The sequence below is a fragment of the Acipenser ruthenus genome, chromosome 22 (genome assembly GCF_902713425.1).
Source record: "Acipenser ruthenus chromosome 22, fAciRut3.2 maternal haplotype, whole genome shotgun sequence".
NCBI lineage: Eukaryota > Metazoa > Chordata > Actinopteri > Acipenseriformes > Acipenseridae > Acipenser > Acipenser ruthenus.
The window spans coordinates 2956089-2971421 of NC_081210.1; the positions used below are offsets into that span (position 1 = coordinate 2956089).

Below are 15333 nucleotides of genomic sequence, written 5' to 3' on the forward strand. Positions count from 1 at the left end.
AGCATGATTTATATTTAATATTAAGAATAATAGTCTATTTCAATTCATATCCGTATGGTATCTTACAAGTATTACGTGTTAGAATAGTGTGTAATGGTCTAACAACGCTTCATAGACCCTATAAAGATTGTATAAATAGGCTACATGCAATTTCAATTTTTTACAAGGTATACAAAAAGCACATTCGATATTTTAACTGCGTTACAATTTCAGACCTTTAAACCTCATACTATGTAAATGAGAAAGGATGCTTCACACAGAGTGACCGCCCGCAGCGGAACTCACCATCAGGTAGAATAAATAGGGGTTATCTTATTTAAAAAAAGATTTTTCTCAACAACAAAAACAAAATATAAGTGGAAATACGTCAATAAAATAACTTTTATATGTATTAACTAGTTTTTTTGTATATTATTTACTCTCTAAATAAATAAAAACACATAAAGATATAATCAAGATCCACTTCCTCCCCTCTTTGTGCTGAATGGTAGGTGACTTCGTGGTGGGTCAGGTGATGTTGTCCGCTTCGCCATTTTGAGCTGCTGCGCCGGTATTTATCCAAGAAGAGGTCGTTTGTAGCTCACTTACACAGTTTGGTGCTTACCTGCGTAGTATTTAGTTGCTTTTCATTAAAGAACGGAAGCCATATTTTAAAAGCAAGCAATACAGTGTTTTATTTCCTTTAGTTTTATTGTGTGTGAGAGAAAGAAAGAAAGAAAGAATGTCTTCCGAAGCCCCTGAATATTCGGCTTTCTTCGCAGTGATGGGTGCCTCTGCGGCCATGGTCTTCAGCGGTATGTTTCTGCCCTTCTGTTAAAAAATACAAATATATTATAATTAAAAAAGTTACTGTCAATAGTCCTGTAGATTTTGGGGAATCGGGGGGAGAGACAATGCTTTTTTTATTTTTATTTTTTTTCTTGGTACGAAATTAAATGGTAGTTTTATATTTCAATGTGACGTTGCCAGTGACGTGAATTATACAAATTATTATTATTATTATTATTATTATTATTATTATTTATTTCTTAGCAGACGCCCTTATCCAGGGCGACTTACAATCGTAAACAAAAACATTTCAAGCGTTACAATACAAGTAATATTATAAAAATTATCAATGTAATCATTTTGTTTTGTTATTTTTTGCACAGTACTACATTTCATTTTGTAGTTTTTTTTTTATTTATTTTATAAGAATTCAGCAGTAGCGTTATTTAGATTTATAACATGGCTTATTACAAATAATGCAGTGGTATCACGCCAGTTCTTGATGAAAACGACTGTTCGTCAGCATTTAGTCTTGTAACAAAAAAACACATTCGTCTGTGTTTTGGTTTGCAATATCAAATGAACATATTTAATTGCAAGTAATACTTCATTTACATTTCCATGTTTTTTCAGTCAACAAACCTACCCCCACTCCTTAGGCGCTGTCAAATTGAGGGGAATTATCTATTGGGTATTACTACTGTGAAATTGTGTGTGTGTGTGTATGTGTGTATATATATATATATATATATATGTATATATATATATATATATATATATATATATATATATATATATATATATATATATAGCTAGATTTTGAGCTTTAATGTACAATTAATCAATCTATTGCACCTGTGTTTTTTCAAACATCCAGTTTGCCGATTTAGTTTAATGTAGTTTATATAATTGTTCAAATATATGTTTTAGCTGGTAGCTGCAGCTCCTTCGTTGATTTCCGGAAATCATCGTCTGCCGTGATCGGGGTCTGTTTGCATCTTCGTCTTGGTCTCGGGCCCTTTCGTGGAATGCTGATAGGCAATGTGACGCCATCTTCGACACCGCTGTAGTTTGCGGGGGAGGGGAGACCCCTTCGTGAGTCATATGACTGCAGGGGAATGACAATGGTATCGGCATAAAAGATAAAGGAAGCCATTCCCCCGCCCCCCCCCAGATGTCGGAATATTTTTTAATAGCACATTATTCACGTTACGTACAGTTGTTGGGGAATCTACAGATAGGCCCACTGTTTCAAGTGTTGGATATATAAAGCCTAGACAATTTGAGATGTCACATTGATATGTAATTGTACAAATGTTTTTATGCAGCAGTCATCAACTCCAGACTGTCATGCCATACTGTGTATTAGCCTTTCGTTTGTGTAAAATGCACTAACGTTATGACACTGGGCATAAAAAAATCCAGAAAGGAATTATCAATAATGATACCATCGTGCATCCTTCCAGAACAATTTAAACAGCTTGCAGCAGTGTGCACGGGTGATAAAATGTAGCCCACACGTTAATCCTGCAATATTTAATAGGGTTTGTTTGTATTTAAATTAAATAGTAGCTTTATTAAACAGTCACGCACAATATATAACTAACTACAGAATTAACCAGTAGATGGGGCTGCTGTATAATTAAGATCAACGCTGCCTTACAGTGGCATTGCTTTGTGCACTTCTAAAGTACTTTGTTCCCTATAGGGGGAACTAGTTTGCTACAATGTGCCTGTGGCATGCCATCTTTCCCACAGAGGTGAAAATTGCTTTATTTGGAAACACATTTGCTGAAGGATGGTTGATACAGATGAGATGCTATCTGAGTGGCACTCTGGCAAGTAGGTGTTAGGTTGAGACTGACTGTAGTATGTTATTGCACAAACAAAAACAAAAAAAACCTTTTAAAACAGCCTACAGCAACTATAAAATTCTACACTGTGGAATTGATTGGAGATTTGGTATGGAAATTCCTAATCCACCTTTTCAACTTTGGTGGCGTATGAATGTCACTGGCATGCTTATGAACTGCAAACCTCTCCTAACGTGACACTGGAATAGGAAACACCCAGCATGATTGTATTTATAATCAAGCATGTACAATAAAGGTCCCAAAGCCATGTGTTGCTGTTGAAGTTCCAGACAAAAGCGTCAGACTTCCAGTACATTTGACCACAGCAGCTCATCTTGAATAAGTAGGTGCTTCACCTGACTTTTCCCACCCTTCTCTGTGTGTATCTGCTAAAATAAAGCCAGAATAAACCTGTTAATTCTTCATTTATTTATTTTGAATTGGTTTAAAAATAAATAACTAAAATATCAAGACTGGGTCCTTTTTAGAGTCTTGTATGTAATTGTATAAAATAGAAGTGTCAGTTTGTAGTGGCTTGTTGACCCTGAAAAGAGGCTGATGGCAAACAAAGCACTGATGAATCTTGTCTTAATCTGGACAGAGTGGCAGAGCTAGGTTTTTTGGTGACCTTTTTGGCATGTGAAATGTTCAATCTGAGGCCCTTAATAGTGCAATAAATGTATCTATTACAGCAGATTTACAGGATAGCAGTTTGATGCAACCATAAAGTGACCTCTGCCATATTCTTTTTAATTACTCAAAACAAAGGGCTATTGAATATTTTGGCCCACTGTGAATTCTTATATCCGTTCCAAGAGTGTGTGTAATACCCCCATCAACAAATTGTATATCTGTCCAGTAGGATTTATATTTGCACAGAAACTGGAAAAGTGTTCGCATTTCAAGGAAAGCAATGTGAACCAGAAATCTTCAAAATCCAGCACAGCTGACTGTCCTATGGCCTTTCTTTATGGGCCAGTTCACTATGCAGTCACACAGATCTTTAAAACTGGTGCGTCTGTTAAGATTTGTTTTAATGACGTCTAGAAGTAACGACATTGCCCACGCACTCCAGTTGGAGTAATGTATATGCTGCTAGTATTCAGATATTCATCATTCCAGTTAGTTTCTCTGTTGAAACATCCAAGTGATTAATTGTCCTGTGTTTTGCTGACATGGTCATCTGTGAGTTAGCAGGAGGCTATGGTCAGATTGGGATATTTTTAGTCAAATATCCTTTGGAAATGAATGGCTGGAGACTTGGTCATACACAGGAAAGGAACATTCTGAATGAGACCAGGGAGAATATTACAAATCTACTAGCAATTTGATCACAATCCACCTCCTTGAGTTTTCTGCATGTGGCTGCTTTAACGTGTGTTGACTTCTTTGTTTGCTGGAAGTTTTAAGATGTTGAGAGAACGGTGTTTGTATGCATGGTCGGAAGACTTGCCGTCTCCACATTAAATAAGAAAGTGGTGGACTTGTTCAGAGACAGTACACCTGCCATGACCAGTAGTGGTCTGGTGGTTATAGCGTATGCTTATTTTTTATCTTTACATGCTATGGAAACTTAAAAACTTTGCTTGTGCATTTCAGAGCTTATTTGTTCCTTTAGTGTCTCTTGCTTGTCATTTGTGTAATATTCCAGGATCTAATTTTTGGCATGAATCCTTAGGGAGTATATAATCTTAGTATTTTCCCTCCCCTGTCCCTATTTTATTTATTTATTTATTTATTTATTTATTTATTTATAACAACATCTCGCTATTATTGTATTCCAAACTTCAAACAGAATATTCAGCTGTGTGCGGTGTATATTGCCTCCTATTCAATATAAAGAGGATTAGTGCGAAGAGAATATTGTTCAGGTGGACTAATTATTCATCCAAGCTAATTTTGAGTTAAGTGAGGTGAACTGTAGGCATAATGATGGGTGACAATTACACAATTATCACATGCAAGAAAGTCTGAAACATTACACGGATGAAGGTACTAGCTGAAAAGAAGGAAAAAAAAAAATATATAAATAGATATAATTTTTTTTTTTTTTTTTGCTGATTTGCTTTACCTGGAGCTGGCTCTTGTCGCATAATGACATGCAACCTGAACAGTTGAGTTTTGTAGGCTGTTGTATACATTAAAATGGTGTGTTTTTTTTAAACTGCAGATGCCACAGTATTTTGAACAGTGTAATTTTACATTCTATGTTTTCAAGCCCAACAAATGCATTACTACAAAAACAACCATTTACTGAATAGGAGTCGTTCATTTAGTTTTAGAAGGGCATTTGGAGTCCTTATCTGTAATTGCCTCTGCTGAGCAGTAGCTGTCCAAGGCTGCTTTTAATACATCATTGTAATGCATGTTGTGTTTTCTGTATAGAAGACAACCTGCCAGACCTGTCTAGTGAATTACCTTTCTGGATTTATTTGGTGCTGTTCATGCATTGACTTTACTGCATTGCTCAAGAATGGCTTAAGCTGTGATTTTATAAATCACGTCTGTCTTTTGAAGTAGCTTGCTCTTGGCTTTTTTTTTTTTTTTTGGACCCCTTCAGTGTTTGTTCCTAAATATTGAGTACATCTTGTACTCTTCATCAAAGATGTCACCAGTTAGAAGCCAATTCTTCTTCCATGTGTAGCAAATTTCCACAGAAGAGCATTTGGGATACCCTATGTTTGTAACCATTTATAGTAGTTGAATAATTATATAAAATGTGCCTGAACTTTGATCAAAAAGTGCATTACGCAACCCTTTTTTCTTTTTTTTGTTTTAAATACAAGCAGGACTAATGTGTAAACGTATGTTTTTAAGGGAGGAAGATCTAAACGGTATGCGGTTTAGACTACAAGAAAAAGCTAAAACTTGTCGTTCACGCTTTAGGAACCTCTGTAGAATTTAGATGCTGTTTTGTGAGGCTCTCGCATGCAGTGGGGCAGGACAAAATGTTTCATACTGACACGACTGATTTTTAAAATCCCAAGACCTGTAGCTTTGTGTGCATCTGTACGGCAACAGCTATTAAACATTCTGCGGACCAGATGTGCAGTGTAATTCACTCACTTGGGTCGACATCCGTCCTGTCCACACCAAGATTAGTTTTTGAATGGATAAATAACTGATGTTTTGAAACCCCATTTTGCAGAATTTGAGTGCAAGTAGATTCCTCAAAAGTAAAGGGGTTAATTCTTCTGGCTGAGTGTAATTGTAATTATTTGTCGTCTTCCTCTGTTTCCAGCCTTGGGAGCTGCCTATGGCACAGCGAAGAGTGGAACAGGTATTGCAGCCATGTCTGTGATGAGGCCGGAGCTGATCATGAAGTCCATCATCCCTGTAGTCATGGCGGGTATCATTGCTATCTACGGCCTGGTCGTGGCAGTGCTGATCGCCAACTCCCTCGCACCAGGCATCACGCTGTTCAAGTGAGTGCAATGGGAGGGACGTAACAGCAATATCTCGCTCTATTAAACTTAATGTGTTTGTTACATTAATTGTGGCAGTGTGACATACCAACGAACGGATTTACAGAGAGACTGCAATCGTATCTCTTCATATGTTTTGCAGCAAAAAAAGTATGTTGCTGTCATCATTTAAGCAATTATATGATCAAAATGTGTAAATTCTAGGTATTTCAGTAGTAAGGCCCTATGTGATGCTTAAATCGGGGCAACAGTGTGGAGTAGTGGTTAGGACTCTAGACTCTTGACCAGAGGGTTATGGGTTCAATCCCAGCTAGGGGACACTGCTGCTGTACCCTTAAGCAAGGTACTTTACCTAGATTGCTCCAGTAAAAACCCAACTGTATAAATGGGTAATTGTAAGTAAAAAATAATGTAATTGTATGTAAAAATAATGTGATATCTTGTAACAATTGTAAGTCGCCCTGGATAAGGGCGTCTGCTAAGAAATAAATAATAATAATAATAATAATAAATGGCTTAAGACTGACTGTAACCTTTTTTTTTTTTTTTTCCTATCGTTTCCAGGAGCTTTCTACAGCTTGGTGCCGGGTTGAGTGTGGGTCTCAGTGGGCTGGCAGCTGGCTTTGCCATCGGCATCGTGGGTGACGCAGGAGTCCGGGGCACAGCACAGCAGCCCAGGTTATTTGTGGGCATGATCCTGATTCTCATTTTCGCTGAAGTCTTGGGTCTGTACGGCCTGATTGTTGCCCTGATCCTCTCCACAAAATAAATGTCCAATGCTGCTAAACTTAAACTCGAATAATAAATAAATAAATAAATAAAAAGCTCCGTAAAATATTTTGGTCTTATCTCCACAATGTGTACAGTTGTCTCAATTTGGTAGTCAACTTCTTGTAAATGCGCAATGTATGTTTAGTGATTCGTCTATCCTGTGTGTGTGTGTGTTTTACAGAGCTAGATTATTACTATTATTTTTTTTGCGGGTTAGCTAAGGTTATTTGTCTCCCCAGTGTCTGGGAGAACTGACTGGGGCTAACCTGGTGGGACACTGTTTACAGTTTCCATATTGACGTTGAGGAACTATCTATACACATATGGCATAGAGTTGCTTTCTTTTTCACTGGATATTTTATTTATAAAGATTTGAAATGTTCATACAATTGTTTAAATGGAGCAAAGTTCTTTTATTGAATCCCCCATGATAAATATATTATAAATATATCTATGTATAGGTAGTTTATTGCACTGTGGTTATTTGTAAAGTGCTTGGAATTCCTTTGGCTGTAATTGGATTAAAAAGGAGATTGCTGTTAGTGTCCTGGTATTGGAGTGGGTGTTCTCTGTGTGTGTGTGTGTGTGTGTGTGAATTATAATGCAGACATTCTCAAGTTGTAATATGTTTTCCTGTAGTACATCTGTATGATTCTATTTGCATTAAGATGTGCACCCACTGATGGGTTTCACAGGTCTTAATATTTCCAAATAAATTTCCTCAACTTATGTATCCTGTGTATGGACTTTTCTTCTGTGGGGGTGGATTGCTAAAATTGTGTCTACAGGGGATTGCTTGCTCGGTTACTAATAATCATTGTACTTTTTACTCAATTTACAGGAAGACCTATTGCATCATATGCTTATACTAGCCCTTAATTCCTATTCATGGCACCTGCAACCACTTGGTTTAAACGGACACAAATGTCTGTGTACTGCATTAAAAAGAAGCGTGGTAATCTCCACGTACATTCTCAACCCATGGAGTGTTCATTTGGGGGGGGGGGTGCGAGTGCATAATGATATATATATATATATATATATATATACCTGGGCTTGCGCTTGCACAGTAGTATGGAAGTACAACAATCTTTAAAGTAGTATGTGATTGCATCCCTCTACAGAAACAAAAACAGGGGAGTGATTCAGACTTAAGTGCTCAGTGTTAGTCAAGACTTCTAGTTCCTCAAAAAAATACCTAATTTTTAAAGGTGCAACCTTTAAACTAACCAATTTCCTTTTTTTTGTCTAGTTACATGATTGCAAATATTTAAAGCATTCGTCATTGCTGCTATTTTTGGTTGTCACTTTTCATATAACAATCATTTTCAGATTATGTGCTGTACAAAAATATAAAGATACTATACAAAAAACAATACTCAAGACCTTTAAAAACAGTCCATTTTTAGTTATGTAAAATGCTGTCATGATTTTTCTTTGGCTGTTTAAATTGGGTTTTATTGGTTTGTTCCTTGTGGATGATTTTGTGCTGCTTGATTCAAGTGCTTAGGGAATATACAGTCCAACACCCCCCCCCAGGGTATTAGGAGGTGTGGCTACAGAAGGACAGGATCATTAAAGTCAATGGGGCTTAAAATGCTGCAACTAACCCGAGGTAGAGGAGCTGCACAAAGCATAAGTGGGTGTATCCATGACTTCTGACACTCAATCATTAATTGATGTAACACTATTAAAGTGGGTTACATTGTTCCCACCCCTTCAGGGACTTCTTTCCTGTCAGTAACCAACCAGCTGCTTCCCCTAATCACTGACATGCTTTTGTAGCCAGTGAGATGCTTGATCTCAAAGAGAAAGCTGAGTTGAAATAACCTAGGAAGTCATGCTTTTACATTTATTAAAGCTTTGCAACACACATGCATTGGTGAATTGTGTCTGCAGAAACATGCCACAGAGCCCTCCAGTGGCAGAAAGTGAGAACTACATGTAAAGCTTTCACAGGCAATTCAATATTTTACGGCCAGTCAAATAATCGTTTAGATATATCTTCAAAATGACTTATTGTGCATGTTTATATATCTTTAATACACAGAGACCTCTTTAAATGGCTTCCTGTTCATTTCGAGAGATCTCTAAATCACTCCCTTAATTGGACAAAGCCATGTCATTTTCCTCTTTCACCATGATGTCACTGGCCCATCACAAACCCCTTTGTGCTGATGCAGGGCTGTAGAGGAGACCATGACTAGGCCGTGGATGCCATACTTTTTACATGTATATTGAGAACACAAGAAGCCATTCCACATACTGTAAATCAGCCATTTTAATATGTTGTACTTGTTGTACTTTACCATGGTTCGAACACCTCATTGTCCTTCACCGATCATGAGGATCTACCAGACTGGCTGACAAGAATGGAGAGAAGAGTGCTCTATCTAATCTCCTACCATGTAAGACAGTGTTTTTGTTCATTGAACCACTGTGAGATGTATTGTCTTGTATCCCAAGAGATTCCTGGGTGGGTCACTTGTTCAATAATACAAATGTTATTTATTTACCAGCAGAAGGACTGGTGGAGTATTCGTTCTTCACAGGTTATTTTCCTGTGCAGAGCTGCAGCCTTTCTGATGCCAATCTATGGGATCAAAGACACTGCTGGGGGCAAATTACGTACATCCAAGGGAGGACTGAGAGAGTGTGAAGCAGCTGGAACTATTTTTACAGTGGGAATGCTGAAAGCCATTGAACAAAGCTGTAACCCCTGTATATGATGCAAGCCATGCAAAGCCGCATCCTCAGCACCCCTGGTCTCAGCGCCCCTGGTGTGAAGGTAAGACTACACTGGGCTGTGGCATGTCTACATATCCTCTCCTGTTATCAAGGGACACACACTACTGCTCACCCCGCTCAACCCTTGTAAGCGGATAATAATATGCGAAATATTGTCAATTGACGCAGTTTTTGACACATTTATCCCAGATCTTCATTATCCAATGGTGTCTGAGGGCCTCCCATGTGGCCCTTAGGTTAGCTAAGGTTGCTCACCCCAGTCAGTGGAACCAATGCTGCAACAAGCCATTACATCTCTGCAGGAGGCTGGAGTGGGTCTGTAGGTTTCCAGCTCACCTTCCACAGTGGGGGCTCTGTTGGACCCAATTGAAGCAGATATACATGGAAGGTGGGTAATACAGAGGGGGTGATAGGCTTGAAGGATTTGTCAACTAGAACACAGCAGTGCATTGCCAGCAAAACTGCAAGGCAAAGTGGCAGATCACTAGATGATGCTGACTGTAGGGCAGGCAACTAGAAATGAAAAGCAGTTTCTGGCACAGCCTTACCAAAAATATATATGAATGATCTCAAAATGTTGTCAAGATCCCAATGATTCACCATCAATAACAGGGCTAGGTATCCTATTCTATCTGTGTAAAGAAATGTCTCCTACCCTCTGTCCTAAGTCTGTCTCTATTCTGGTTTCTGTGCTGAGTTTCAAGTATTGATTAGGGTTAACATTTTAGTGGTGAGGGTATGGAATGGACTTCCAAGCCATCTTATCTGTGCTGAATCATTGGGATCCTTTAGACCCAACTGGTTTTGAGATCAATCACAAGCATCGATGGGCCTCCTCTAGTTTGTAAATTGTTCTGTTTTTATATCCTCCCACAGCAGTAAGGCCTTTATTTGAGTTTTAAAGGGAGTAACTGCTACAGCCCACCCCCTCCATACCCTTGGCCCCCACAATACACCTTGCCAGGCACCCCACCTCTAGACTACTTCCAAACAGCAGCACCTGACACAGGGGACCTTAAGACCAGTACCTCCAACAGCACAGAACACAGCAGAGCTGGAGGGACAGGTATATCATGGGAGAGGCTCGTGGTTTTGCCATGACAAGTTTACAGTTGCTTTAAATATCAATAAGAGCCTTCTGTGTGCAGATACTCATGTTTTCCAAGTAATTCCCTTCAAGGGAATGCTTTTGTTGGCAGATATTAAATTAAATCAAACAAGCCTATTAATTAATGTGCTCTTCCCTCACCTTTACAATCGCGTACCAATCAATGGCAATTAACTGGTACACTGAGTGACTTAAATGCTGATTGGAAGCACATTTTGAGAGAATTATTGGACCAGATATTTAAATATATTCATGACAAAGTCCACAAAAGCACTGAAAAGTGCCCATTGTTGTGTGTGGCTCCTTCTCATAGTGTTACTCTACATGTCTTTATTACCGGTCAGGGATGGAATTTTTAGTACTGCTGCTTCATACTGTTAAACAGCAGCTCCCTATAGCAGGATGACAGTGAAGTGATACCCATGGGGTCATATAGAGTCAAACAGCTATCACACGCATGGAACCTCTGGAGATACCATCACAATACACCATTTTGACTGCAGGTTTGTCCCAGTAATAGTTAATACAATCTCTTAGAAGTCAGTCCCCACTGGGACCTATAAGCAGGAACTAGCCTTGTAATTTCACTGAGAGTGTAGATCTCTCACTTAGAATGTCAATGACAAAGCATTGAGGAGACTGTGTGGTCCTGTGTGGTTAAAGAAACGGGCTTGTAACCATGAGATCCCCGGTTCAAATCCCACCTCAGCCACTGACTCATTGTGTGACCCTGAGCAAGTCTCTTAACCTCCTTGTGCTCCGTCTTTCAGGTGAGATGTAGTTGTAAGTGACTCTGCAGCTGATGCATAGTTCACACACCCTAGTCTCTGCAAGTCGCTTTGGATAAAGGCGTCTGCTAAATAAACAAATAATAATAATAATAATTGTAAACGTTTACACCATAACAGGTTCACTCGCCGGCCTGACACAACAGAGAGTGTGCAACACACACTCTCTCAGCTTGATTAGAGGTACTGAACTCTTCTAAACATGCAATGTAACGCCCAGTCCGAGTTGTACTTGTTCAATCACTACAGCACTAACTGATACAGTCTGATGGCAATCAATAAGTTGCTGGGCTCTCCAAAATAGTTCAAAGCCTATCCCAAGGTCATAAGAACCAAAATAAGAAAATGAAATACTCAGGCAACAATACTCAGAACTACTCAGACCAGGCAAATATCATAAAAGGATAAGGGAAAGTACAAATGCCATTTGCTTGTTCTTTAATGTGTTTTTGGTCTATGAGAGAATCTTAAGGGAAACGTTTGCATTTAATCCTTTCCAAAATACAGTTACACACTGGTATGATGACATCAGAATTCTAGAAAAAGAACGTTCCATCCTGGTTCTGCCAAAAGTAGTCATTTTCCTCAGTCAGAAAGTATGTCACAAGATTTTGCGGACCCAATATGGTCCGCAAAATCTTGTGTACTTGTTGTGTCTTAACCTGTACATAAAAAGGAGTATTGCACGATCTGTTGGATATTTTACATATAGGAATGCGGAACTGAGTCAGAGATGGGAGATAAAATGGCTGCCTTACAGCAATCTTATGCTGCTTCAAGTTACTTGTTTTTTTGTTTTAATAAAGTGTTTGGTTCATCGAATTACTTGCTGCTGTCTTTCATAGGAATACATCACAATACTGCACAATCTTGCAACCCATCACAGATTCATTCATGTCCACACCTGGCGTTTGGAGCCTTGCTGAGGAGTAACAGCTGGTCCATATAGAAGAGCCTCTAACTTATGAAAACATTTAAATAATTCACTCATGATAAATAGCGAGGATTTGAATCACAGGTACCCACAGATAGCCAGAGCAGAAATGACAAGATTCAATTTGATGACATGCATATTCAAAACAGAACTCCAATCACAGGACCAAAATAGGAGAGCTAATGATGACATCTTTCCACTTCAGTTGATAGATTGGTGGTTGCATTATATGTTTTTGTGGAGACATCATACACTTATGTTTTATGGAGCAAAGACAAGGTGGCTGGACACACTGACTAGCTCTCTCCTCCTGATGCAATATTAATTTGGATTAGTGAACCAGCGGGAAGCAAGACCTTTAAGAATGGATTTCATCTCAGCCCTCACAGCTGTCATTGCCAATGGACTGCTTGTTGTTCTAGGCCTCACGGGGAATGTCTTCATCATTATTTGCAATTTGTTTTTCAGAAGCAGCGGTGAGAAGCTCCACATGGGTGACATGCTGGTGAGCTGCATTGCAGTGTCCACTGTGGCTTTAGATGTCTCTCTCTACCTGTCCATGGTGCTCTTTCTTCTTGGTGGAATGTGCCCAAACTCCAATTTGACAATGCAAATAAGTACGTTCTTCATAATCGTGGCACTTAGTTTGAACAGCTGGCTCATCACCTGGCTCTGTGTCTATTACTGTGTGAAGATTGTCAACCTGAACAATAGGGTTTTCCTCAGACTCCAGCAGAACATCTCCACTGTGATCTGTTGCTGTCTCGCCGGGACTCTGCCAATAATCTTCTTACTAGGTTCTTTTCCTTTCAGTGCTGCTGTGGTCAACCACAGTGGGAACTCAACCACGCAAAACAACTCATGTCCACCTACTGAAACAATGTCCAATGACCTGGGACAAGTAACCGTGCCTCTTTTTATAATGCAGAATATCGTTACTCTTGTTTTGATGATGTCCTCTTGCTGTACCATCGTTGTGTTTTTGTATGGGCACATCAGACAGATGCAGTTGAGCTCTCCTGACATCTCCGGCTCCAGCCAGGAGAACATCATCCGCCTAGCTAAAAAGATAATGGTTCTAGCTCTGCTGTACCTGACCTGCACCATATATGGGACGCTTCCTGCAATTATACAAGAAATTAAATACAACAAAGAATATGTCCTTGTTTTGAGTTTGATGTGCTCTGTAACCTGTTTGGGTGTCACTGCGACTCTAATAGCTGTGAATTCCAAGCTCAGGCAAAAAGCTTTGTCTTGTATGAATGGGCTAAGAGGATTATCGGATCCCTCAGTGTTCTCAACAAACCTGTGACTTCCGAAGGCTTGCTTATTGAGAAATGAGGACAGAGGCTGATTTTTTAAAAGCGGTGTTCAGATGAAGTCATCTTTGTTTGACATTTCTTATAAACACGCCATTTGTTTATGCCTCATATGGGTTCCACCATGTTTGTAGAAGTTGGTTTAATTTATTTAATAATACTAACATAAACTTAGTTAAGAAATTACAGTACATTTGTTTAGCTAGTCCAATAAAAGGTATCACACTCTTTGATGTTCTATGACGTTTGAAAATAGGAGCGTCAATTTATGAGAACTCTAACAGTGAGTTCTTAAATGTTTTTTTTTATCATATGTATATTAGGAGGAGACAGAGGAACTAGAATAAAATAGAAATAAGGTTGAACAGTTGTTAGGTATTTTAGTGATTTTAAAGGGTGCGGCTTGTAATACTGCTGAATGAATATTGGGTTAAGAGCAGCAGGATTTAGCAGTAGCTGGGGGAAACTAGCATTTTAAAAAAGGGGAATTGCAGGGACAGATACTGCTTTTTTGTAGACGTGTGTTACGGATAGCTTGTATTTAAAAGTGGGTTTATGTTTTAACATCAAAATAAAATGGGCTTGTCAAAGTTTTGCAATTGAATGCTGTCTGATCTGATTTTTCTTTTTTTGATAGTAAAACTCTAATTTTCAGTCAGTAAAGTAAACCCTGTTGTCTCTTGGCCAGGTGCTAACTGATTTATTGATTATAGAACAGATCATCTGAACCAGTCAGGCTCCTATGGTAGATAGCCTCTAAAAGCTAACAGGAAACAACAAATGGTTTACAGCAAGTCTAGAGGTGGGGATTGTATTTCCCCTTTACCTCACACTCAGAAGTAAAATAACCCTAAGAGAGTGCTTTATTTTATTTTATAAACCTTCATTATCAGACATTGACTTGGTAGTTGAACTTGATCTTGCCTGTACCATCTCAACTACCAGAAAGATGCACATATCATAGTCTCCCTGTATATGAATGCATATGTCCCCTCGAGTCAGATGTTTCCAAAAAGAAATATTTGTCATCCTTGTAAAACCAAGTTCTGCAAAGTATAATTAGTACCATAAACAAATGCTTATACAAAAGAGGAGGAAACAGATGTATTAACAAATGGCAGTATAATTAGCTGTATGGAAATAAAGTTCAGGTTTCCATTTCATTGACAGTGTATTTGTTTTTTTTAGCACTTTATGCATTACTGATTTGAATACCACTGTAATTAACTATCCCTGGTAGTTGACTGAATGTACTAGTATCTATTTAGACTTGTCTGTCTGAAAGGAGCGTGGCTGTTTAGACACAGCTGACAGACAGCCTTCCTGAACCTGAAAACCAGGGTGTGATCCTCAGTCCTCTATAGTTTGTTATAGTACACATAGTTTCTGTATGGTTGCCAGTTCCATTGCTCTAAAAGAGTTAACAAAGCAATTCCATGAATCTTGTTTTGCACTTCCATTAGCTACACAGGTCTTGAACGTTCAGGGTTTGAAATAAACACATTATAGAAAACATGTTTGTTTTATTTTAAAGCATGATATCTGGAAGTTGGGTTAATCTGGTCAACTCCTTTTAAGATTTTAAAACCCTTCTTTGTTCTAGGCTAAATAGTTCCACC

The 15333-nt window shown here is 38.6% G+C and overlaps 2 protein-coding genes across 2 annotated transcripts; both read left to right on the plus strand.

Annotated features, from left to right (window-relative positions):
* Nucleotides 1–521: 521 nt before the first annotated feature.
* On the plus strand, nucleotides 522–7546 carry LOC117431534 (V-type proton ATPase 16 kDa proteolipid subunit c). The gene is made up of 3 exons (XM_034052530.3): nucleotides 522–794; nucleotides 5863–6046; nucleotides 6611–7546. The coding sequence occupies exons 1-3, from the start codon at nucleotides 722–724 to the stop codon at nucleotides 6813–6815; spliced, it is 462 nt and encodes a 153-aa protein (XP_033908421.1). The 5' UTR covers nucleotides 522–721; the 3' UTR covers nucleotides 6816–7546.
* A 5213-nt stretch (nucleotides 7547–12759) lies between these two features.
* Nucleotides 12760–13707, plus strand: LOC131699521 (taste receptor type 2 member 42-like). Its single transcript, XM_058996600.1, has one exon. It carries the CDS (start codon nucleotides 12760–12762, stop codon nucleotides 13705–13707), a length of 948 nt encoding a protein of 315 aa, XP_058852583.1.
* The last annotated feature ends 1626 nt before the right edge of the window (nucleotides 13708–15333 follow it).

Bases quoted from the DNA above. Each gene is read 5' to 3' on its own strand.
- LOC117431534 (XM_034052530.3), top strand. From the start codon at position 722: ATGTCTTCCGAAGCCCCTGAATATTCGGCTTTCTTCGCAGTGATGGGT. The intron at 795-5,862 runs GTATGTTTCTGC...CTCTGTTTCCAG, and splicing joins TGCGGCCATGGTCTTCAGCG to CCTTGGGAGCTGCCTATGGC. The intron at 6,047-6,610 runs GTGAGTGCAATG...TATCGTTTCCAG, and splicing joins CCAGGCATCACGCTGTTCAA to GAGCTTTCTACAGCTTGGTG.
- LOC131699521 (XM_058996600.1), top strand. From the start codon at position 12,760: ATGGATTTCATCTCAGCCCTCACAGCTGTCATTGCCAATGGACTGCTT.